Source organism: Polyodon spathula, chromosome 5 (genome assembly GCF_017654505.1).
Source record: "Polyodon spathula isolate WHYD16114869_AA chromosome 5, ASM1765450v1, whole genome shotgun sequence".
NCBI lineage: Eukaryota > Metazoa > Chordata > Actinopteri > Acipenseriformes > Polyodontidae > Polyodon > Polyodon spathula.
The window spans coordinates 20104666-20130503 of record NC_054538.1 but is presented as its reverse complement, the minus strand read 5'-3'; the positions used below and the strand labels follow the sequence as shown (position 1 = coordinate 20130503).

At 39.8% G+C, this 25838-nt stretch overlaps 1 protein-coding gene across 1 annotated transcript in view; it reads left to right on the top strand.

Annotated features, from left to right (window-relative positions):
- LOC121315694 (inactive tyrosine-protein kinase 7-like) overlaps positions 1-25838 on the top strand; it is a 94308-nt gene that overhangs the window by 47261 nt on the left and 21209 nt on the right. The window contains exons 2-9 of the mRNA XM_041250013.1: positions 9665-9958; positions 14508-14610; positions 14758-14942; positions 16958-17105; positions 20429-20559; positions 23272-23538; positions 23696-23829; positions 24377-24512. Coding sequence (XP_041105947.1) covers positions 9665-9958; positions 14508-14610; positions 14758-14942; positions 16958-17105; positions 20429-20559; positions 23272-23538; positions 23696-23829; positions 24377-24512 — 1398 coding nt within the window. The remainder of the gene's footprint in view (positions 1-9664; positions 9959-14507; positions 14611-14757; positions 14943-16957; positions 17106-20428; positions 20560-23271; positions 23539-23695; positions 23830-24376; positions 24513-25838) is intronic.

Below are 25838 nucleotides of genomic sequence, written 5' to 3'. Positions count from 1 at the left end.
TGGAATTGATTACTATTGTGCCTCACTGTCTGAGCCCTCTTATGGTAAATCAGAGATCAATATTTGTTGACAAAGGTCCACTTTCACACCCAACCAACTGATTGGTCCCTGGATTTAAAAAGAAGTGTCCACGATGCATCTGCTGTGGTCATCAATTCAATTCCGGTTCATTTTGCTGTGTACTGAGGATGCCCAATGATTACTACAGCTGCTTCCTTTTTATTAATTATACTATAACTAGAGTGACTGAAGTGCCCCCCAGGGGTGGTTTCTCCTCACCAGTGGGGAGGTGTGGTTTTCAATGATGGATCAGTGAGAATTTGTGCTAAACCTCCAATGAACTGTAGAGGAACTAGGGAACATTAAGTGGTTGTACTTGGTTTATTACCTTCTGGATGTTCAAGTTAGGAGTGTAGCTTTGGCCATCTCTGGATATTTGGTTTGGTTAATCCTGGTTGGTCAGACGTTCACACCATAGAGTTCCCGAGTCTCTCAAGATCACTCGTTTGAATTGCAGGGTCATTTGTGCTATAAGATTGCGTGGCATCCACACTCGCCATGACTGTAGATTTTGTAGTTGTTTGCAATTGCTAATGAAGCCTCTACCATTCACCCCGTCCTATACAATACATATGACACTTCATAGCAGAATGGTTGTCTGCTCCAGTTATCAAGTGGTCTACCCGACAGTCCAGGGTATTGTTTCAACCATTTACTCTTTAAAAGATCCATTGTGGGCTGGTGTACAATATGTGGGGCCAGCTGAGCATTTAAGGCTTTCTGAGTGGTTTCTTTTAGGCACTGGGAAAACCAAGCTGATTGTAATTTAATTCCTGGCTGAAACAAAAGCTGGTATGTTGGTGTACTTGAACAATGGCTCTTGGTCCAATTGAAAAACACTGTCTGAACACTTACTCACTAGTGAGCATTCATATGCCCTCTTTCTTCCAAAGTCCCGATCTCTGGACTCTACAGATTGCTGAGTGTTCCAGAACTCAGCCCATTAAGCAGCACAGGGCATGCAAACAGTGGATGCAGTATGCTCTGTTCACTACTGTAGGTCAAGTACAAGTGACCAAGTGTGTTTCAAGCCAGCAGGGGTGAATCTTTTGAATTTGTTTTCTCAAGGTCTCTCTTTAGAAAGTTGGGGTAAAAAAAAAAAAAAAGTTAATGTGTTTAATGTTAGATTTAGTCTTTGTAAGATTTGTCCAGTGTTTTCTAAGACAGCCACCAGTCAGCCCCCTGAATGTGGATGTATTATAGAAATATAATCTTCCCCAACATTTGGTCCATTAATTCACCCAGTCCTCTAGATTTCCTGAGGCCAAGGGGCAACGAGACTCAAACAGTGAGCTCTCTGTTGCGGGGCGGGAGTGTATTTTAGAGAGTTTTGTTTCCATAGTGATATACCGATAGAGTAGTATAGGGGGAGGGGGGTATTATCGCTTTAGGGGGTATTTAGCTTTTTTCCTGTGTATCAAATGTTTAAAATGGATTAGAGGTAAGTGATATGGCCTCCTGCAGTTCAGAAGAAAAGGCATGCGAACCTGAAGATGCAGTTCCCCATTTTAAAAAAAAGTTATAATGAACAACCCCCTCCTTAACCCTCCCATTTAGTTGGCTGTCTTTTGAGCAGTCCAGGATTTACTCGTACAAAGGACATCAAAGCCGCTGTCTATTTTGCACATGAATCATTTATTTTAGTTGTGTTTTCAGTCCATGCTTGCCCTTTTTTTTTTTTTTTTTTTTTTTGCTTTCTGGGGCACGTTCTGGTTACATTCCGAGATACAGTAATACCGATGTACCCAACGGATGTTGTCTACAAATGTACAATATGAAGCAATCATCTTCAGGATGAGCCTGGACGACTTCTGTTTTCAGTAGATTAACAGATTGCAGATTGGTTTGGTTTACAAGAATGTTCTATGAGTCCACCAAGGCTGCATGTCTTGTGCAAGGCATTGCTCCATGTAAACGTTCTGCTGTCTGTGCAGCCTCAGCTTTTGTACTGTAGGTTTGATTAAACGGAAATTATAAACTTTTCTCTGCTTCTTGTTAATTGAAAGCACATTTTAAGTTGGCTCACAATACTTAAAACAGTTTTTGTTGGTACGGCACACTGTGTTTGCAAACATCTTGCAACTTTCTGAAGCAAACTTGGAATCACGAGCATTGTCTCCAATATCCTCTAACCCTTGGGTAAATCGATTTTATATAATGTTAGTTTTGAAAACCCTGTACTCCGTAGACTGTCCAAATCATCTCGTGGGGTGTGTAGGATCTAGCTCATGACTTGTCAGCTTAGCCCTGATGCTTCTGGCAAATGATGATCAGGAGTTGAGAATTGTTAATATGTTTATTTTGCCTGAACCCAAAAAATTACCGTATGTTTCTTTTTTTCACACATCTCTATTTGTTCCAGTTGGATAACCTGAACAGGACCAGTCCGTTGTGGGCTGTCCCACCCCACCCCCCTTTGGTCAGCCCTTTGTTACTGTAGGCTCTAGGACAACTGTATATTGTACTGTACGTACTGCATCTTACTGTGATGCTGAATGCTTGGCTTTCTTCTGTTTTGTAGAAGCCTTCTCCAGTTTTTCACAGCCCTGTAGATTCAGGACTTGAGTTGATAACTTGGCATCCTTTTATGTACACTTTACTGCATGTTGAATTTTTTTTTTTTTTTTGACACCAGGGTCTGGAATATTGTGTAGTGTTGATGAAGACAAATATTTGACGTCTGCGGTTTTAATATGTGCATTTTTATTTTTATCATCAACTTCAGTGTACAGTAAATAGTTCAATACTCTGTACACGTACTTCACAAGTCAAATATTTCCCCTCCATTATCTGGGATTTAGGCCTCTGATGGAAACGTGAGATACAGTAGTAGAGACTGGAAGAAAAAAAAAAAACACTTTAAATACAAGTTTGCGTATGGTGTCGTTTGCACTATTTCTTCTGATGATATTGGAGAAAGGTCCACCAACCTAAAGTTGTTTTTGGCAACTCCTTTTGCACAAACCGTTGTGAAACCTAAGCTGAATACAAATGTATAGTTTCTTTTAATTTTCATACCGTTCTAAAATCTATGAAAAGCAATAGGAGCTGATCAGTAGTTTTGAATGCGAGGCATGGAGAACTGTACCACACTGGCTAAAGAACGAACACAAGGGAGGTGCTTAGTGTTGCACTGTGTTGATTTATTAATAGAGGATCACTTTGAAGTGACTTTTTTAAAGCACATGTTTCAGGGTCACAAAGGTTTTTGTATAGCATAGCCATCACAGTGTTATAATATGGTTTTGAAAAGCAAAAGTTGCTATTTAGTAAAGTTCAATTTGTGACACCAAGTTCTACGCAGAAGATCTCTACTGAAATCTACTGGAAGCAACGCATCTGAGTAGCACTATCTCTTCCAGTTTTATGGTCATCCCATTGTCAGTGTCGGCACAGAAATAGATTTGTTGCCTTTTAAAGGCCTTCTAATAACAGGTTTGTGGTGTATAAGGACGTTTTATAATATTTTGAGGAACCCAGATGTTCCCTTATCTCCTCCCTCTAGTCCATTATAGCCTGTAATTTAAGCACACAATGCCTGTTGATGCAACATGCATGTTTAATGGGATTGTTAAACTTCAGTTGATAAAACATATAACCAGAAAGTAATTTAACATAATTTTAGTATTGGAAGTTCAGAATGAGCAGTGTTAATGATGGGGTTGGTTTTGCTTTTATTTAATATATATTTCTTGGTTGTGGTGGAAGAAAACTACTTCCATTTCAAATCAAAGTAAACCTGACCCAGGCAATACAATACAGAGACTGCTGTTACCATTTTTTTTGTAACTAACATTCTTAGTTACTTACAAACTATTCTACTACTGTACACGTGTTTAGGTTGGTGTTTGCCACAGTAATTTAAATTCACCATATTTAAAAAATACCTGTAGGTGAGTTTCTGTTGTGTTGCTTGCCTTTCGGCCAGTTCAGCAGTGAAGTTGTGTAAGCTATGGTATTTTAAGAGTTTGTTTAAAAATGAAAGTATTGTGTCCCATTCCTGTAAACAATCTTTACAAAATTATATTGTACTGTAGGAATGATTTATAAGTAGAAAATCCTGCTAATTAAGAAGTCTGCATGTGTGAACAGCTTGCCTGCACTAATTAAATATGCTCTAAATATAGTGTGTCACCTTTATTTCTCTTTGTGTCACAGCACATTTTATTCAATGAGTCATAACTACAAACCACCTTCAAAATTCAGTACTCTTCGTATGATGACGGTGAAACTATTATTTCCGTTTTGTGTTGTGCTGCCAACAGAAACTCGCTTCTCCAACTTCTGTGCAAGCTTGATTATGCTTGTCTCAACATTCATGCCAATCAGATTTTATCAGATGTCTTTAAACATCCAGGCAATAAATAGCAACTCTGTGTTGGCAGCTGATGGGTGATCTTGGGTATTGTGAAAGCCAGAATCTGAAGGTATACAGAAATGCCTGTCCACCTGTCTAAGCCTATACACTGTACATCACACTTGCATTGTTATTGAACTCTACCACAATGTAGATCATAGTCATCAGTGTTTTAGTACAGATTTTGTATTTATAGCTTGTTACCCCATTAGCATACTTGTTTGTAATTGTATTGCGGTATACAGCAAACTGGATAGCATCTCCGAAAAAAAAAAAAAATCTGTTCTTCAGTTCAGGGGTCTAGACAGGAAGTGAATAAAATCAATGAAAAGGGTGTGGATTTCCTTTTTGGATCTGCGTGTAGCGCCTGACAGCATTCCAAAGGAGCCCTAAACCCATTCATTGGAATGTCATCAGCTTTGTTTGCTGTTGAGCTTAACCAGGGATCTTTTACTTTAACTACAGGACAGAAAAGTTTTGCAAGACTAGATGAAGCTAAGCATTGTTTCTTTAAATGCTGCATGCAGAGTAGTGGGTAAAGCTGTGGTTTTGGTGACTTGTGCTAGTCACCAAAACAACAGATTCCTATGAAGTTTTATTTTATATAAGCAAGTACGGAATGCATTCGCAAAGGAAGGTTTGAACCTTTGATACTAATTTGCATAATTCACACCTAGTTTAAAAAGTGGACTTGGACCAAACAAAGTTTTATTTAACAGTCACCGTTCCAGGCAGGTTATCAGTCACATTTTACTACTAATGAAAATATTAATAATATGAACTTGTGCTTGTCAAGTGACCCCGCAGATTGGTTGTGCCTCCATGATACATCAACAGTCGCTTGCCCAGTTTGAATTCAACTTTTTTTTGGTCATCTGGGCATTTAACAAATCCCAAACAGTAGAGGGGTTTCAAGATGTTTCTCTCAATACAGCTTACGCTATACATTGCTTTGTTTTTGAGATGGCAAATAAAAAAATTTAAGGTTTGCCTCTGGATAACATGAGCTGGAGGGGGGATGGGCTGACAGTGCTCAGAATTTAAAATGTAGTGTTAGTGTATATTTTGTGTATTTTAAACATTCTACCATAGCACTTCTCTTCCACTGCCTTGTACACTAGGTATTCAGTACATATTTTACTGAAGCACTACAACCGCTATAGGTACAGCCCCCCCCCCCCCCCCCCCCCCCCCGCCCTTTAGATACTATACCCTGCTCCATACACGGAAGCGGAGACATATAGAGTTGCTACTTGTAACGATTTGGTTGTGGATTGAGACAACTTTTGTTTACGTAATATGCATTATACAAATCCAAAGATCCAATTTTTACAAGAGTGAAATTTAATCTGTGATTTGTAGTATTCACACATTGTCCAAACTGTTTTTGTTGCCAGAGAGAAAAAAAAAAAAAAAAGTTTGTGTCACCTGACAAACATTCAAAGGTTTAAAACTACTTTTGAGTTCCCGGCTAGTGAGCGAGCCTTCGAACACTGCCCTACTGTTTATTCTTGATTTTTGAAAGTTGATTTAATGTAATGAATGTAAATTGTGTATGTACAGTATAGGATGCATGCCAAAGGAACAGCTGCTGTAACAGATCCAGCTACTGTAGGCCCTGGACTTGACTGATCATGACAAACCCATACAACTCCAGTGTGCTTTGAGGAAGTCATCTAAGAGAAGCATTTTATTATTCATGTTGTTGTTGTTGTTGGCAGCTTTGTCACCAGCCTGGGTTAATGGATTTGTAGGTATGTGCTCTACTACTGGGCTTTGTAAATACCTTTGTGATTACGCACAGCGTAGAGAGGTGGCTGACTCCCTGGAGGTGTATTCAACTGAAAAACAACATTACCTGTGTAGTTTTATGGGGGTGTCCCAATTCCACCTGGAAAAGGGAAGCGTCACAGGTGTCTCTGTCATACTGATAAAATAAATGTTTATGCCTTGCTAAAATCTGATAAATGGAAAAATTCAACTTTTAATACTATAAATCTGATCTGCTAAGAAAATAAAACTACCCTCAACCCCCCCTGGGCTTTGAACTATCCGTGTCCTGATAATTAGCTTTACAATATTTTTAGGTTGATTACTGTTAGGGGTGGTGGAGTTCTTGTGGGTGCTGTTGATGCATGGGTTAATAGGATCTGTTAAGGTAGGTACTGTTGTGCCATTTGTAAGGAGGGGGGACGGGGCGGGGTGTGCCTTTTTATTGAAGTTGTAGAGCAGCATAGATTTATCATGGAATTTGGTTTATGGGTGGAATTCTTTAATTATTTTTTACATTAAGTTTTATGTCTGGTCAGAACACTCCCTAACCGGTTACAGCAGTTGTATAGTTCCTACAGCCCTTGCTAAGCTTTGTGCCACCAAGCTTTACTCAGACACTTATTACTAATTCTCACTGTAATACAGGTAAACCTAACATGTTCCTGAAAGAACTACTGTAGATAAACTTTGGTCCAATCTCTTACATGTTCTCATCATGTTTCCTTCCAGTTAAAGGAGTGTTATTCAAATTCTTATCACTTATTTGGTAAAAAAAAAAAACAGCTTTCTTAAACATTTCTTATTTATCTTATCTAAGCTTACCTTTACTAGCCTTCCACTACGTTAGCTCTGGTTGGAACTGCTGAACTTCCCACAGGGCCCTGCTCCACTCATTGGAAACTTGAATGAGTTCAACTATGTTGTTCAAATCAGACAAACGCAGGAAGTCTCAGCTGCTATTACAGCACACATTTCTGCCGTGGCAGATGAGAAATGGCGCCTGTTCGACAGGCCACTTCACTGTTGTCTGCGTGCCAAAATCCAGCATTTTCTTAAATTTAATGACTGCCTGCTTTTTATCACTCTATCTCCCTAAAGCAGTTTTAAAAAAAAAAAAAAAGGTTCTGCTTCAATGAACAAATTTATCTGCTTATTCACAGTGATGAATGGATAATCAAGTGTATAACCATAATAGAAAATTCCTAAAATGCAGTTTGCAAAGCGACCTTTACCACCTGGGGTTCACATCCAGTCAATTCATTTGTTACTTGAAAACTCCCAATGACAATGAGCGACATCTGAGCAGGTACAACCCTTTACAACATTTTTAATTGGGATGTTTATTGTTTCCGCCTTCCCCTATGTTGCACTTCCCAGAGTTTTTCTTGTTGTTTCATCAGCCTGTGTATTTTGGAAAGGTTCTGGATGGCTGGCCAGCTATTTGAACCATCTGCGGGCTCTGTCTGTAGTTCTGTTAAGACTGCAAAAGCAAAAGCATTTGGAATCCCACAATCCCCGCTAGGTCACAGCGATAAGGTCATGCGAATGCGTGGGAGTGCAGAGCAGAGCAAGAACAAGGTCCTTTCAAACAAACATGATCATCCTGTGTGCTGTCTTTTCCTTTCTTGGGATGCTACCTTCACCCTTTAGGAAATGCTGAAAGGGAAATACAATGAAAGAGGGGGAAAAGGTGCTGCTGTTTCCTTTTTTCAGGCAGCAGAAACAGCTGTTGTATTTGCTTAAACCCTTACTGTCCTTGTTCATAGCGTATGAAAAGCATGTGTCTGTGTTCTTTGCATACATGCCACAGGGATGTCCTGGGTAACAGCCCAGAGCCGTCAAACAGCTTGTCCTGTTAGGAATTTTTTCATTCTGCAAAAAGTTTAGAGAGGTGTTTTTTTTATTTTATTTTTTTTTTTTTTTTTTTTTTACACAGATAGGTATAGAAATAATTACATAGCAGTTTGAGCCATTCCTGTTTTTTCTATGGGTTTATTAAGGCACACCTGAGCTTGTTGCTTGTGCAACGTGGCTAATCGAGCTTGTAAGAAAACCTGGAATGGGTGAAACTGCTATGCAATAGAAATCTTATTTTACTAAGCCATATTGGGGTCCTTTCAGACAACTAGAAAAAGTTCTGCAATCATTTGGCTTGTACAAACTGTGCCATGCCTGCTCATTCATCTCCCAGGAGAGGGAGGGATCAAAGGTGGAATTAGTGCGAGTAGCATTGGTAAATATTTGGAAAGAGTGGTAGATCATAAGGATCTTTCCCACCTACCAGCTTTGCATATAGTGGAGCCCCATTGAGAGGCAGGGTCAATGGGAAGCCACATACCCTTGTACAGTCTTGACCTTTTCTTTTTGAATAGATGATTTCCCTGCAATATAGAATAGAGGTGACTGGGCATATTTACTGTGTAGTGCTGTGCCCAAATTACATGCTAGAAAATGGCCTGAAATATCACTTTTTCCAGAGCAGCAAGCGGAGTTAAGTATTTCCACAATTTTAATAGTTTTTTTTGGAACTTGTTTTCACTGTATGCTTTTAGCCCAACCCAGTTTGTTATAGTATGTGGTCTTAGCAGTATGATGCTATGTCTTCCATGCAAAATTTATTACTGTGTGGAAGGAGTTGCATTGCAATACAGTGCAGCAATGGTGGTGGTGGGGGTGTGTTGGAACCTCATGCATATGCGTTTGCAAGTTGTCAGCATAGTGATTGTGTTCTAATGAAGTACTGAATTGGCCAAACTAATGCGCTCCAGTTACCAAGGTCATAGCATTGATTGATAATACTTTAGGAAGTACGTTCTTTAGTGTTCCTTTTAATGTTTCTGTTAAGTAGTGTTCAAAGTATTGCACAACACTTTTAGCTTCCTCCTGTTGAAAGCTTTTTTTGCAGTTCTGATACATGAGAAATGTCCCACAGAAGCACCTGTATAGTCTTTGCAGAATTACATTTTCGTGATCTTGTGTGTGATTAATGCTTTGTAGAGTGGAATATGTTCATCTTTCAATCAGCACATTCAATCAAACTAAAGCCTTCTAATGATGTATGCCACATGATGTATAGCCGGCACACTGCTAGGTGCCACCAACAGCTTAACTACCACAGGGTGACCTAGCTTTGCTGCAATATACACAGACCATTGTAAAAGCAGGATGGAAAGTATGTTGGTGCTGAAATAGCAGTTAAATGAGACCAATGGACATATGCTACACTTCAAAGTTTTGCATCTAGAGAGCTGCTTTCCCCAGTGTGATGAAACTTAAGTGCATGCTTTTGCACAAGTTATTGAGTGTTATCGTAGTATAAAGATTGGCGCCCGTCTGTCTGTATCGTTGTGACCTTTAATTTGTTTTCTTCATGTATCTAGAGAACCCCTTGTCCAGTTGTGATGAAACTTGATAAGGATATTTATTTTTTAAATCTCATCTTTCCTCTCTCTGGCTCTTTCTCTCTCCTGACAGTTCTCTGTGTCCAGGCAGCCATCTACTTCACCAAGGAGCCAAAGTCCCAAGATGCCCTCCATGGGCGTAGTGCCATCCTGCGCTGCGAGGTGGAGAATCCAACCAATATGGCATTCGATTGGTTGCATGACGGTGTGCCTGTCCAGGACTCGGAGAGACGCTTTAAGGAGAGCAGCAACCTGAAATTTACTGCCGTAGACCGTCACGAGGATGCCGGCAACTTCCAGTGTGTGGCCACCAACACGGTCAGCGGGGAGGAGGCTCGCTCAACCAACGCCTCCTTCAATATCAAATGTAGGTGCATTTTCCAGGCGTGCAATCTGAGATGTTGCTAAATTGTATAGGATTTTCAATGACAGTATTTTTTGTCTACATATGAGCTATAGTAATCTATACTAGTCTACTTGTTTAGATGTCTCACGGGAAGAGATGAATAAAGACATTGATAATCCATGATTCGGAATCATGGGGTCTAAATAAAGAAGTAGAAAAAAAACATTTTATAACTGATCAAAAACACAAATTAGCGGTCGTTATTATAAACCTTATCTTGTTCCTTTACATTGTTTTGCCAAGATTAATAGCTGGTAAATTAGCGGAAGCCTGTCTATCATTGGATAATGTGTGTGGAAAAGCAGAGGGAGCAGCTGTTAACAACCAGGGATGGTGAGGCCCAATGAAAGAGCAGTCTGTTTTTGTTAATGAGTCGGGATCTTGACGACTTCGGACCGGGAAAAGTAACGCAATGAAGTGCCAGTGAAGTGCTGCACTCACAGGAACTGAGGAGCTGATTGTTACTGCAGGTCATTAGGTGCTGCAGCCAAGCTGGCAACCAGAGCCACTTTCCTAGAGGAAGAGAGGAGTGGAGGTGGCCATCAGAAAAACTTTATTGCATAGTGTATTCATAAAAGACAAGTGTGCATTTGTCATATGCATTTAACAGTGCATGTCTTCCAAAGTGTTTTGGTCTTCTGCTGTATATACCCTTAACATAATTGTACCAGCTAACAACTACTCCTCGCTTACAAAAATTGCCTATAGGCTTGGTCTGTCCTATCTTAAGAGAAATATGTCCCTGGCAAAATTCTATAGTTGACAGATGGAATAACTCTTCTGCCTCTCAATGTTGGAGAGGAATTCTGTGACTGGTGTAATGTAGAGAGCAGAGGCAGCTGACTCTGTCAAAACCAGATTTTTTATTTTTTTTTTTTTTTTTTTTGAGTGTCTGTTTTTGATCTAACTTTTACTTGCTTGAAGTGTAGAGTGGTTTTTCAAGTGCCCTAAGATATGTGTTCATAACTAAATCCCATCAGGAAGCTATAACCCCATGTTGTCCTACAGTGTGCTATAAGCCACTATATACAGGTCTGACTCAAAGTAGTCATTTTAGTTGTTTTAAAGGCTGTTTCCATAGTTAAAGCTAGGGAGAAGGTGAGGTGAGGCTTGAAGAGGGTACACAAATACATACACCTGTTAACATTGCATCCCCTGTTGTAGGGTGTACATGAAGAACGCAGCAAAAATGCAACAAATGGTTAAATGATCCACTGGCCTAACTATTACTAGAGCATATAGTACTTTAACCTATTGACCGATTGGAGGACTCCTGCAACAAGAACAAAAATGCAGCAGTAGCAAGCATCAAAAATTGCATTTAGCTTATTAAAATGGAAGCAAAAGGCTTTCTTTTGGAACTTGAAATTTAGATTATCTGAAACTATATATATATATATATATATATATATATATATATACACACACACACACACACACACACACACACATACACACAGGCCTATAGAAAGTCTACACCCCCTTGAACTTTGTTCACATTTTGTTTGTCAGTGCCTCACAGTTTCATGCATTTAAATGAATTTTTTTTTTCCACTTATCTACACACCATACTCCACACTTTTATGAGAAAAAAATTATATATTAAAAATACAAAACTGAAATTGTAATTGGATAAGTCTCCTGAGTTAATACTTGGTGGAAGCGCCTTTGGCAGCAATTACAGCTGTGAGTCTGTTGGGATAGGTCTCTACCAACATTTGCACACCTAGATTTGGCAATATTTGACCAAAACTTTATAAAACTGTTCAAGCTCTGTCAAGTTCCTTGGGGAACGTTGATGGACAGCAATCTTGACTGTGCTGCAAGGGATATTCAAGGCCTTTTGATATTTTTTTTTTATACCCATCACCTGATCTGAGACTTTCAACAACTTTGTCCCAGAGTTCTTTTGAAAGTGCCTTGGTGCTCATGATTGAGTCTTTGCTTTGAAATGCACTACCCAGCAGAGGGAACCTACAGGAATTGCTGAATTTATCCTGAAATCATGTGAATCACTACAACACCTGAACTAATTTAAGATTGTTATTACAAGGGGTGGACACTTATCCAACCAAGCTATTTCAGGGTAGGATGCGTAGATAAATGAAAAAAAAAAAAAAAAACTATTTTTAATTCCAGGCTATAGGGCAACAAAAGGTGAAAATTTTGAAAGGGAGTGTAGACTTTGTATAGACCGTGTGTGTGTATATATGCACACACACAGTGTGTGTATATATATATATATATATATATATATATATATATATATATATATATATATATATATATATATATATATATATATATATATATGGCTGCTCTCTCTGATTAACAGGCCAGTTCATGTTTTTAATATTGACTTTTACAATACAGCTGATTCTAGTTCACAGAAAGTTCACTGTGGTTAGATCTGTCGAATTGGAGTTCAGAGCTGGCTGATATAGGGGATTTATGTTGAGTTTGGCAGTCAACCAAATCCATTCTCTTTCTGTTGTCACTGGTTGGTTGGCAACCCAAGGTATTATAAATGTTCAGTAAATTACTCTTGTGTTTTGAAGATAAAGCTTAAAGGTCAGAATAATTAAATAAATATGAAATGGCATATTAACTAAACTGGTAGTTTCATGTTTGCATAGCGGCTTTACTGGTCGATGTATAGTCGGAAAGCAGCATTTCCATCGAATTAATGTACAGTATTTCCAAATAGCTGTCTGCAATGACTTTCCACCTACAACTCTCCATTCTGCAAAGACTGTTTGCTGATTTAAAATGTGTTTGTCTGCATTTAGGAATTCCTCTGGCACAGCAGGGAAAGGGTTAAGCGCATGTGCCTTTCACTCAGGGAGGGGGGAGGGGGGTCACTTGGTTCATAATAAAGCAGTAAGTGTTCTGTTGACTTAGACTTACAATTATGCAGGCTGTTTCTTAAATAAACATAAACAAACAGTATTGTTCCAGTAAATGCCGCCTTTAAATATTATGCCAACAAGCTAAAGGAGTTGGACTGAAAGATCTTTTGATTTATTCAGCAAACTCATCTGAATGTCCTGAAAGCTATAGACAGTCCTAATTGGCACCATTTTCATAACAAACAAGAGATTGCTGCTTAAAAGCAAATGAGGGTGTTTTTCTCCAAGCTTTTGGTGCCCTGCACTTGCATGCTCTTGTGCAGTATACCACCATTTTATCATGTACTATGTACATTTGAGGGTTGATTTTTATTTGTCCAAAAAAAAGGAATAGACTTTGCCCAGGAATAAATTTAATCTGCCCACTGCAGTAGGTGCTGTGGTGTTCTGTCTAATCTTGCAGATTAGTTTTGATAGTCCTCTTTTTTTTTTTATAACTGTGCGTGCTGGAAATCCTCACAAACAAGTAATTAACTGATACGGATTTGTGGCTAGTAACTTTGTTTTTTCTTTTAATGAGAATGGTCCCTTGTGTGCTTTTAAATTTATAGTAATTCAGTTTTTAGGGTTTTCACAAAATTAAATTTCAGCCTCAAATTTAGGATGTTTTACATATAGTTTGTGTGTGTATATGAGAGAGTTTCTCCTCGTCTATTTTAGTCTGTTAGACCAGGGGACTCCAACCCTGGTCCTGGAGAGCTACTGTGCTTGCTGGTTTAGTTTCAACCAATCTCTGTTACTTAATTGAACCAATTATTGGCTTAATTAGTCAAGGTTAACAGGTGTTCCAGATCTTTAGCTACTGATGATGTAAGGACACCTATAAAGCCTTCTGCGTAGGGGCTATCCAGGACCAGGGTTGGAACCCCCTGCTATTAGACCGTTTTTAGAGCTGATAAACTGTGGTACAAGTGTCTAGTGAATAGATACAGTACTACCTTTATTCAGTTTAAAGTCCTCTAGATGGAAACTGACCAATTTGCACATCATTGCCCAGCTATTTTTATCTGATTGTAATAAAAAAAAAAATTAAAAATTGTGACTAGATATACATACGATATTCTACATATGCTTACATACCCAAAAGTATTGACACACTGCTATGTTTTCAATACAAAATACTCAAATTTACATTAACAGTATTACCATGTACTGTAAGAATGTAGAATGTTTCAGGAACATGTGAAAAATGTTGGGGGGGGGGGGGGGGGGGAGTTTGTTTTCCAGAAATTGTAATTGATTTGTAATAGGGTAGGCTGTGACTGTCTAATGTAAGTAAACTGTGGGATTGTCAAGTTTTTACCATGACACCCCCTCTATTACTGCGTATATGAACATTTCTGATGAACGGCAACTCCATTAGCTGGAGGTCAACCTGTTTTTTTTTGTTGGCTGGCAAAGCAGATTAAACAGTTCTGCTGCATTTTGACTAAAGCTCTCTTGTCGTGTAATCCTGGTTTTAGTTAAGTCAGGAAGGGTTAGACTACAACAGCACAGTTAACAGGCTTTCTATAAGCCCATCTGGAGAAGTGCTGAATGTACCCAAGTTGTATGCAAACCTGCAATGATTCTTTTTTTTTTTTCATCTTATTTCTCTGCAGGGTTGGAAACTGGAGTTGTCACCCTGAAGGAGCCGCCGACTGTGTCTGAAATCCAGAGCTCGTCTCCAGTCACACTGCGCTGCAACATAGACGGGCACCCACGGTAAGGCTGACTGAACTTAACCTTTTCCTGGTTTTATATTAGCACTTTATTCGTATTTCCCATGTAGTGTAAATATCCCCTCCCCCAATTAAATATAAAGACTGGTTTTTACAGCCTAAAACTCAAAATACTGTCTCTGTTTTTCAGTCCAACGTGCCAGTGGTTTAAAGATGGCTCAAAGCTGACTGATAAAATCCATCAAATCAACAACAAGGAGCGGACGTTGACCCTGAAGAGTGCCAGTCCTGATGACAGTGGGGTTTATTACTGCTGTGCAAAGAACGCAGTGGGCCAGATCTGCAGCAACGACAACTTTACACTCAGCATTATAGGTGTGTAGTGATTCTCCATGGAGGTTCCACCTGCCAGGTTATACAAGAGTCTGGTAATAATGTCTCATACTGTGTTTTAGATTTTTTTTTCACACTACTGTAAATATACGTTTGTACTGCCGATCTGGAAGGAATTTAAATAAAACACAAGGTACTGTATGAGATCTCCAGTCTTTCTACTTCAGTTAACCCAATTACCTATTATCTTTATTACTTTAAAAATCTTTGACAGTTTTTTTTTTTTTAAGCTTTTGTTATATTAGAAAGCTATTGCTTTATGTGCTCAGTTCTCATTTGAGCCAACAGCATGAAGAGTGCTGATTTGAAAGGATTAAGGGAACATCTGCCCCATGTAAAATGGAATAGAGAATACCTTTAAATAGATAGATGAAAGTAAAAGGAGTGTAAAAACTGCACAGATTTTACACAACTAATTTTATACATGCCGAGATCATGGTGATATTGGAAGTAGTCTGTTGTGTTTGCCAGGTGTGTTTTCTTGCCTTACTCAGTGCATTGAATGGTGTATAGGCATTCTTTCTTTTATTTTTTTTTTAATCTTGAATTACTTTTTAAAATAGGGTATTCAAGTGCAGTAGGCATATTATCTTACCTTTTGTATTGAAAGGGACATGGGAGCTTGCTTTAGTTCACAGAACAAAGTGTGTTTACTCCCTTGTACCATACGTGCATGAATACATTTCACCCTGAAATGTACAGCAGTAATCCAGAAAAAGGTAGTCAAGTTGCTTGGCATATAATTGCATGTTTCCTTCGTTGCATTATTTAAACTGCAGTGAGACAGAGTTCTCAGGGTTGCTTTGCTGTAGCACTATGCAATCAGAACCCTGGGGTAATATTGTATTCCGCTTTCCACCGGAATTGTGCCTAATGATTAGGCGCACCAGGAGGAGTGCCTAATTTAGTTACCCCCCCCCCCCCTTTAACTAGGGAGTGAATTCAAAATATAAAAAATAATTACAATGGCTGGCTGCAGTGCTAATCCACATTCTTTACAGCTTACCACAGACACTCGGAGTACTGCAGAGACATTCACCACCTCCCCTGTTTTTAGAAACTTCATTCTTTCTGACATTGTTTGCTTGTTTTTATTTCACTAATCTACTTTGCTTTTTTAATCCCAGCCTCTGTCAGTACCCCCCCTTGCATTAAGATAATTTGTTGTTTAATGCCATATAAGGACTGGAGGTTAAGGCGAATGTTAGTTAAATCTGCTCTGCCCCCAGTTAACAGCTACTCCATTGCCATCCATATGGGGATTGGAAGGAAGCTCACTTTTCCAGTAAGTAATGTTTAAAACATCAGCCACCGAGGGGATAGAGGTATATTACTGCCTAGCTCGTCCTGGTTCCAGCTGCATAAGTTTGCCAGAGATTAACGTTTTTCCATAAGACTTTCCTCTAATTATAAACTAGTTATGACTTTATTCTTAAAGACTAAGGAACTAGATTCCGAAAGGCACACTTAATACAGAGTCTTTTCAGATGTTTGCCCCGTTTTGCTTCTGGCTTTGCACTCAACTGTTTATTGGTGTGGGGATGAACAGCGTAATCGAATATTCTTTCATTTTTGTGTTACTGAGAAACAAGATCTGAATGACTCCACTGCAGACCCACAGGTGCCCTATTAGCCACAGGGGTCACTGGTGCGTGCTGAACCGTGGATTGCCCTGCTAACCTAAGCCCTCCCTACCCGGGTGGCACTCGGCCAATTGTGCACCGCCCCCTAGGAACCCCCAGTCACGGTCGGCAACGACATAGCCTGGATTCGAACCTGCGATTTCTAGGCTATCGGGTGCATCCTGCACTCCACGCAGAGCGCCTTTACTGGATATACCACTCTTATATTTTTCATAGCCATTTATAAGTTCAGTTATATGAATGAATGTGAACATGGTAATTTCAGCAATGTTTGTTCAGGTTTTCTATATACCAAACCTTGAGAGGCTTGCACTGTATAAATGTTAATTGCATGGTGGTGCTTTTCCCTTCCAGATGAAAGTTACCCTCGGCCACTGATCATTCCTCAGGACCAGGTAGTGAACAGGAACGAGGAGGCCATGCTTCACTGCCAGTTCACAGCCCAGCCACCGCCTGTGCAAGAGTGGTTCTTCGAAGGTGAACTTCTTGCAAACAAGACACGGTATGGAAGATGTTTAATCTTCTCCATTTCTGTCCCCAAGTCTAAAGATTCCACAGTTGCTCAGTCAATGTGTCTTTTCTATTCACCTTTATATAACCTTATCCCACCCAAGTACCTGATTTTTAAGACCGAAGGAACTAACATGTGGTTAGAATCCATCAGTGTAAATAAATGCAGTTTTCAAAGTTGTGATAAGGATTCTGTACTGATTGTACTTATGATAACTTAATCTAACTTGGCAAGGTGTTTCACTCATTTATCATCTTTTGACACAGGCTGTGAGTGAGCACATCTAAGCCTTGAGCCCTGTGCAGAAAAACCACACCCTCACACTTGTGTGCGAGTTATGCAATTCAAACAGATTTACTCTTGGAAACGGAATTCCAAATGCTAGATTGTTTTAAGTTAAGGGAGACTTGCATCCCTCAACTTCCTTGATGCAGTAAAAACCCAAAAGACACCAACAAAAACTCATCTGTAGAAGGAACTAAAGTGTAGCCAAAAATGTGTTCCACCTGCGTAGCAGTCATGGACAGTACAGATTTAGAAACTCTGGCACCCAGTCCTAGGTTTTGGAATTCCCTTAGGAACTTGTTTAGGTATATCACTGAAATGACCTGTGGGCAGTCTCTGTGCTTTTGTGTGTGTGTGTTCATAGATAGCTAGATTGATATAGACATATGTTTATTATAAACTATAAACCGCCATCTCTCAGCTGTTTTAATAATAATAATGTAATAAATACAGCTTTTCACAGATGAAACCAAGGTCTTTTAGCTTGACAGGTTTACTTTTAATAGGCAGGTTTTCAGATTTTATTATAATAGCAGTCTGGATTTTGTTTGCATATCCCCTCCATTTAAGAGCAATGTGTATTTTCTTTGGGGGTGATAGTGGGAAAAGAGTTTCGTGCATGTGAGGTAGTTTTTGGCAGTGTCCCGAAACGTGTCAGGATGGTTAATGGGTCGAGTGTGAAGGGGAAATGTCTCTGCTGTTACCGCGCAGGATTGTTTAATCAGGAGTGCTTTTTGGTGTGCCAGCAAGACCGGGAAAGACAGGTTTCAGTAGGGCTTGTTTAACTTTTTAGATGGGGTCTGGTAGTCTACCTCTTGTGCTTTAATTGCCTAGTGACAGACCTCATTACACTTTGGAACAAGTGGCGTTTTAAATACCTTAAAGCGGGGGGTTTTAAACTGGGTGTTGGAACCCCCTAGGGGGTTGCTGAAAGGTTTGCAAGCACTCTGCCTTGGTTCTTTTTATTTTATTTTATTCATACCTGCGTAGTCAAATAGAGTAACCTCAAGCATGCCAGTGCAATCAACTGGACCAATCAAGTCATCTCTGCTTAATCGCATCGAGTTGCTTGCTTACTGGGAGACCAGTATGTACTGGCTATGCTAATGCATAGCACTGGGTCTTTTTGTTGAAACATAATTGATTGATAGCTTCTGTTGAATATTATTGCTTGGTAGCTTTTCTGTTTGCTCTGTTGTATATGTGTTTGGAATTCAAGATAAATGGGTACATAGTGGCATGCCTATTCACCTGCTACATATAAAAAGAAAATTCAATTTCAATCATTTTAAACAGACTTGCCAACGTAGGTTATTTACAACAACTTACTACATACTAGTAAGACAGACAAGTCGCTGGATGGTTTATTAAGTGTGTTTTTTTTTTAATTGGCCCCGTTTTAAACCTATTGAAATGTCAAGGGGCTCCTGAGTGTCGCTTCTGGTAAAGGCGCTCCGCATATAGTGCAGGATGCATCCTGTCACCTGAAGGTCGCATTTTCAGGTCCAGGCTGTTCCACTGCCGACCGTGGACAGGAGTTCCCAGTGGGCGGCGCACAATTCGCCAAGCGTCACTGGCGGGGGAGGGGGGTGGCTTAGGTTGGCCAGGATGTCCTCGGCTTACTGTGCACCAGCAGTCCCTGTAGACTGGCGTGGCGCCTGCGGGCTTGCCTGTAAGCTGCCCAGAGCTGCGTAGTCCTCCGTGAAAAAGAAGCGGTCGGCTGACTGCACACGCTATCAAGTCTCCTGTGACACAAAACAGAAGCGGTGAGGGTTTCAGTCCACCCCCCACCCATCGCCACTCGACTCTGATTTTATTAACCGATAAAGTCAAACTGGGGAAAAAATAAATAAATAAAATAATAATAATTGGCAACTGTTGAAATGTCAAGTAATTTTGAACACATGGAACTGCAGCTGAAAACCCCTTTCTTGTGTATTCAGACAGCTGCTGCTGGTATGTGTTGTGGTTCTTTGATCATTCCTGCTAACCAGTATGTGGTTTTAAGTTGGCCACCCAAGTATGTTCAATATTGGTTTTGTTTGGTGGTGGGGGTGGGGGATTAAGCATTTTAGATTGGCTGAACGTGATCATGCAATTTGTTTTATTTTTGTCGTCAGAAGAAGCAGTGCTTGTTGATGACAACGAGATCCCTCCTGCATTTTAGTCAGTCCAAGTACTGTCCAACTATGCTGTTAAACCCTTATTGAAAGTTTATTTGGTAGTTATCCAGCTGGAGAACAGGAGACTTGAGTCCTCCTTCGTGGTGAAAAGGGGCTTTAAGTCCACTCAAAACCACAGGTCACTGTCTTATAAAAGCTAACTTCACTCAAGAGAGCAGACAAGGAAACCAGTTAAATATATAATATGCAAACCTCTTCCTATTTTAATTTATTTTTTCAGATTGTAACTGTCAAGAACAGCTATAGTTAAATTGTGCTTGGTAAAACTTGGTTACAGATAGTAATTATGGATTTACCTACCTTACCATATATTTATCTTGCTGTATTTTGACTACAGTTTTACTGGTAATTTGTAGCTATTTCGTTGCGTGATCTGCAGAATAACATATTCTGTATATAAACTGTACAGGGGGGCCATAAGATTACTTTGCTGTCTACCAATGGAGGCCACACCCAGTGTTAACTGATCACTCACAGTTTTGAGATGCTGTAGCAAAGACATGTACATTTTTTATCTGGTCTACAACAATAAAACCTAAGTTGATGTTCAGTTAATGAAAAAGGTCAGATGTTACTAAAAATATTTCCCTTGTTCTACATTTGCTGTCTACTTTGCTGTCTACCAATGGAGGCCACACCCAGTGTTAACTGATCACTCAGTTTTGAGATGCTGTAGCAAAGACATGTACATTTTTTATCTGGTCTACAGCAATAAAACCTAAGTTGATGTTCAGTTAATGACAAAGGTCAGATGTTACTAAAAATATTTCCCTTGTTCTACATTTGGTCCAGTCCAGCAAAGGACCAGTGTTTCTAATGCACGCTTGTTTGTTTTGTGTTTTTTAGGGTGGTTTTGTTCAACAATGGCTCCCTGCAGATCACCCAAGTCAAGACCCGCAACACTGGGGTTTACAAGTGTGTGGCGAAGGGACCAAAAGGCAATTCTGCCGAGGTGACCGCAACACTGAGAATAGCAGGTACAGTATGAAGTGAACAGAAAAATTAATTAGTTCAAGCAAACACATTCTAATCAACACCAAGTGTTTGCTGCAAGAGACTGTTTTAAAAAGTATTATAAACAAAACAAAAAAAAAAAGCTAAGGTTTATGACACATTCTGTTACTGCTCCGTGTGTGGTTATGCAAATTTTTTTTCCCCTGGGGCATTGATAGACTTGATTCACTCCCTGCTTTTGTCGTATTACTGCATGCCTTTGTGTAAATGAAAGCAAATCTCAATCACAGCTATTTGTGTTTGGGAGTGACCAAATTGATTGGCAATATTAAGTTTAGTATAAAAACACTTGTGATCAAGTCCTGCTTCATTGTTAATATTTAGCGTTTCGTCTGGAATAGGATTTAAACCAGAGATCCTCAGGTTATATGTTATCAATGTTAACCTTCAGAATCACAGCCCTAATTGATTGCTTAATTTGCAGTTTAAAACTGGGTTGTGGGAAAGATTCAGAAATGATTACAAGTTAAGTCACTCATATTTTTTATTTTAATCTTTAAAAACAGGTTTAATTAAATTTTTATTAACAGATAAGTACACAATCATGTTTGTTTTGTTTACACAAAACACCAGAGGCTTTGTATTGGAATATATTCCAATGTAATATACTATTTTTAGAAAAGGATAACATAATATTTTAAAAGGACAATGGTTATTGGTTAATAAAATAACCTTGATTTATATTATATAAACAACATTATGAAAGGAATTTGCGCTATATATATATATATATATATATATATATATATATATATATATATATATATATATATATATATATATATATATATATATATATGTATATATGTATATATATGTAGTACTGTGCAGAAGTTTTAGGCAGGTGTGAAAAAATGCTGTAAAGTAAGAATGCTTTCAAAAATAGACATGTTAATAGTTTATATTTACCAATTAACAAAATGCAAAGTGAGTGAACAGAAGAAAAATCTACATCAAATCAATATTTGGTGTGACCACCCTTTGCCTTCAAAACAGCATCAATTCTTCTAGGTACACTTGCACACAGTTTTTGAAAGAACTCTGCAGGTAGGTTGGCCCAAACATCTTGGAGAACTAACCACAGTTCTTCTGAAGATTTAGGCAGCCTCAGTTGCTTCTCTGTCTTCATGTAATCCCAGACAGACTCGATGATGTTGAGATCAGGGCTCTGTGGGGGCCATACCATCACTTCCAGGACTCCTTGTTCTTCTTTACTCTGAAGATAGTTCTTAATGACTTTCGCTGTATGTTTGGGGTCGTTGTCATGCTGCAGAATAAATTTGGGGCCCAATCAGATGCCTCCCTGATGGTATTGCATGATGGATAAGTATCTGCCTGTACTTCTCAGCATTGAGGAGACCATTAATTCTGACCAAATCCCCAACTCCACTTGCATAAATGCAGCCCCAAACTTGCAAGGAACCTCCACCATGCTTCACTGTTGCCTGCAGACACTCATTCGTGTACCGCTGTCCAGCCCTTCGGCGAACAAACTGCCTTCTGCTACAGCCAAATATTTCAAATTTTGACTCATCAGTCCAGAGCACCTGCTGCCATTTTTCTGCACCCCAGTTCCTGTGTTTTCGTGCGTAGTTGAGTCGCTTGGCCCTGTTTCCACGTCAGAGGTATGGCTTTTTGGCCGCAAGTTTTCCACGAATGCCACTTCTGACCAGACTTCTCTGGACAGTAGATGGGTGTACCAGGGTCCCACTGTTTTCTGCCAATTCTGAGCTGATGGCATTGCTGGACATCTTCCGACTGCGAAGGGAAGTAAGCATGATGTGTCTTTCATCTGCTGCAGTAAGTTTCCTTGGCCGACCACTGCGTCTACGGTCCTCAGCGTTGCCCGTTTCTTTGTGCTTCTTCAAAAAAGCTTGGACAGCACATCTGGAAACCCCTGTCTGTCTTGAAATTTCTGCCTGGGAGAGACCTTGCTGATGCAGTATAACTACCTTGTGTCTTGTTGCTGTGCTCAGTCTTGCCATGGTGTATGACTTTTGACAGTAAACTGTCTTCAGCAACCTCACCTTGTTAGCTGAGTTTGGCTGTTCCTCACCCAGTTTTATTCCTCCTACACAGCTGTTTCTGTTTCAGTTAATGATTGTGTTTCAACTTACATATTGAATTGATGATCATTAGCACCTGTTTGGTATAATTGTTTAATCATACACCTGACTATATGCCTACAAAATCCCTGACTTTGTGCAAGTGTACAAAGAAGAATTGATGCTGTTTTGAAGGCAAAGGGTGGTCACAGCAAATATGGATTTGATTTAGATTTTTCTTCTGTTCGCTCACTTTGCAATTAGTTAATTGGTAAATATAAACTATTAACATGTCTATTTTTGAAAGCATTCTTAATTTTCAGTATTTTTTCACACATGCCTAAAACTTTTGCACAGTACTATATATAAGTTGATTGGTAGCTGAAGTTTTAGAGCGCTCAGTACATCTACAGTAAAATGAAAGCAAACTTATAGTAATAAACAATATGCACTATACTGCATTATTTAAAGTTTGTAATTTGTTTTCTATTCCAGCAGAGACACTCTGATATAACATAGGTTGCTATTATTTGTAAAATTCTGTTTACAAAATATTGTGGCCCTTGTCGCACATATAGAAGGCAATGCAGTAAAAGTTGTAACCAGCCTGCCTTGTTGTCCTTGTCCCAGACATTGAAGACATGATGCCGATGAAACCTGAGGTCTTCACTGCGGACACCATGCAGCGTGTGTACTGCCGCCCGCCCCAGGGACACCCAGAGCCCACTGTGTGGTGGGAGAGGGAGGGTGTCAGGATCCCCTCCAGCGGGCGAGTCTACGCGCAGGGCAAGGAACTAATCTTCAGCCCCATAGGAGGAGGGGACTCTGGGACATACACCTGCCTCGCCGAGAACAAAGCTGGCCTCAAGAAACAGGAGATGACCATCACTGTGGCGAGTGAGTATGCTCTCTGCTGCAGGTCCTTTTTCAACAGTTACATTTTTCTGCTCTTTTTACCAATGCAGTTACTCCACCCCATTTTTTACTTTATGTAATAAAATCACTTTTTTGACATTTTACATTTTAATTTCCCTTTCTTGTTATTGACTCGCAGCTAAACCAGAGTGGGTAACGAAGCCTGCGGACAGTCAACTGGAGGAGGGTAAGCCAGGATTCCTTCACTGTGAGGCCAAAGCCACTCCAGACCCACACGTGACCTGGTACCGCAACAGCATCGACATCTCTGACGTAAGGGGCTGATTGAGAACTCAACAGCTGTAGTGAACATAGAGCACTTCTGAGCTGAGGGCCAGGACTATTATATCCTAGACCAAAGTAGATGGTGAAGCCTTTTACAGTGAACATATGTCCATGTTAACACCACATTGTTTAATTATTATACAAATGAATATGTTCATTTTACTTTTGTAGAAATTTGGATTTAGTGTAGGTAAGCTAATTTAAATAGGTTCATATGCATTTTTACATTTATACAGTATAATAGCTATTAAGCCTGAAGACATTAGCTGCTTTGGAAATGTCAGTGGTGGTGTTCTTTGGGACACAAAAGGTCATGGTTATAAAATATCAGTTGTCCTTGGTGTTAATATAGATACTCAGTTGATTTAGTAGATGTGTTGTACCATAGTGTTAGTCGCAGGAAAAAACAGGTGGGTTTTTAATCTACTCTTGTATCTGGGATTATATTTGCTGTTGGCTGCTGCTGTTTGTTCTGACTTATGATGTTATGCCTTTGTTTTGTTACCTGAACCCTTATCCACTCTGTCTTGTTTAGGATGGTCGTTTCAAGATCTTTCCGAACGGGACTCTCTGCATTCATAAAGTGGAGGTGTATGACGGGACTGTCTACCAGTGCTCCAGTGGCACCCCTGCTGGCAGGATAGATGGGCAGGCCCGGGTTCATGTACTGGGTGAGGATCCTTACTCAATATACTACACTGGTTTGCCAAAAGATGGCATTTTAGGGAGGTATGTTGTACAAAGTCCTTGAAGTTTCTAGAGAGTACATGTACAGTACATTATCAGTAAACTCGAAGCAGGTTGTTTTTCAAAACTCTTGTAGTAAGACAGTAAATATTGCCAAAATCTACATTTTCAGATGGTTTATATTTCTGTTAAATTATGCACAAAATGTCGTTTGCCTTTATCAAGTGAGATAAACCCGTTGCCTGTGAGTGTGCACTTACAGAAATGAGGACATCCTAACAGGACCTCCCTCTGGGGTTGCAGATGGGCCTAAGATCCTGCCTTTTTGCCTAAGACGATCTCGGAATTCCATGTCAACCAGTCTGTCGAATTGGAGGCTTTCCATCCGCCTCCTTTTCTGTCTGACACGGAGTGACCGATCCATATGCTCTGCCCAATTTGTGCCCTGGCATACTACGTTGATAGGATGGAAAGTTGGAGGCAGTCCGAACAATTTGTCTGCTATGGGACAGTTCCCCTGTCTAAGCAGATACTGTCCAAATGGATAGCAGACACAGTCAGGACTGCCTATTAGCTGGCCAACTTGCCCATTCCACCAGGGGCATGGTAACTTCATTGGCTTTATTCCAGGGTGCATCTGTCAAGGACATTTGCAGTGCAGCGATGTGGACTACTCCCCATACCTTTACTAGTTTCTACAGACTGAGTGTTGTGGATCCTCAAAACCCTGGTTTTGGAACTAGTGTTAAGTGCAGTTTCTCATTCAACCCTTGCAACACAGGCATAGAGGTGAATTTCTCCCTCAATCTTTTAGCCCTAGCTACTTATTATCTGGGTTCCTCTCGGCTTAGCCTTGTAGCATTCCAGTCGTTCTGCAATATTTCCCTCACAACTGCTTTGGTACAATTACCATGGTAATGGTTACATTTCGTACTTGAAAGGGAACTTTTTGTTATTATCATAACCCTGGTTCCCTGAATTAGAAATGTAACCATTAACCTTCAAGGGCACTGCGTCCATGATTGCAGCAGGCTTAAAGGAAGAATGACAGAGGCCTGTGAGCGCAGTGCATTTGGGCCCATTGGGGTGGGCCATGACTGCGTCACAGGCTCTGCAAGCAACTTTGATATGTCAGGTTTCAAGTCTTTCGAAAGCAAATACCCATACAGCAATGGTTACATTTCTATTTCAGGGAACCAGGGTTATTATGATAACCAAACGTTTTTATGTTTAAGATCAAATTGCTGCTGGTGGGTCAAAAAAGCCAGGCCCTGGTGTGAAGAATTGTCCTACTTACTACATTTTAATAC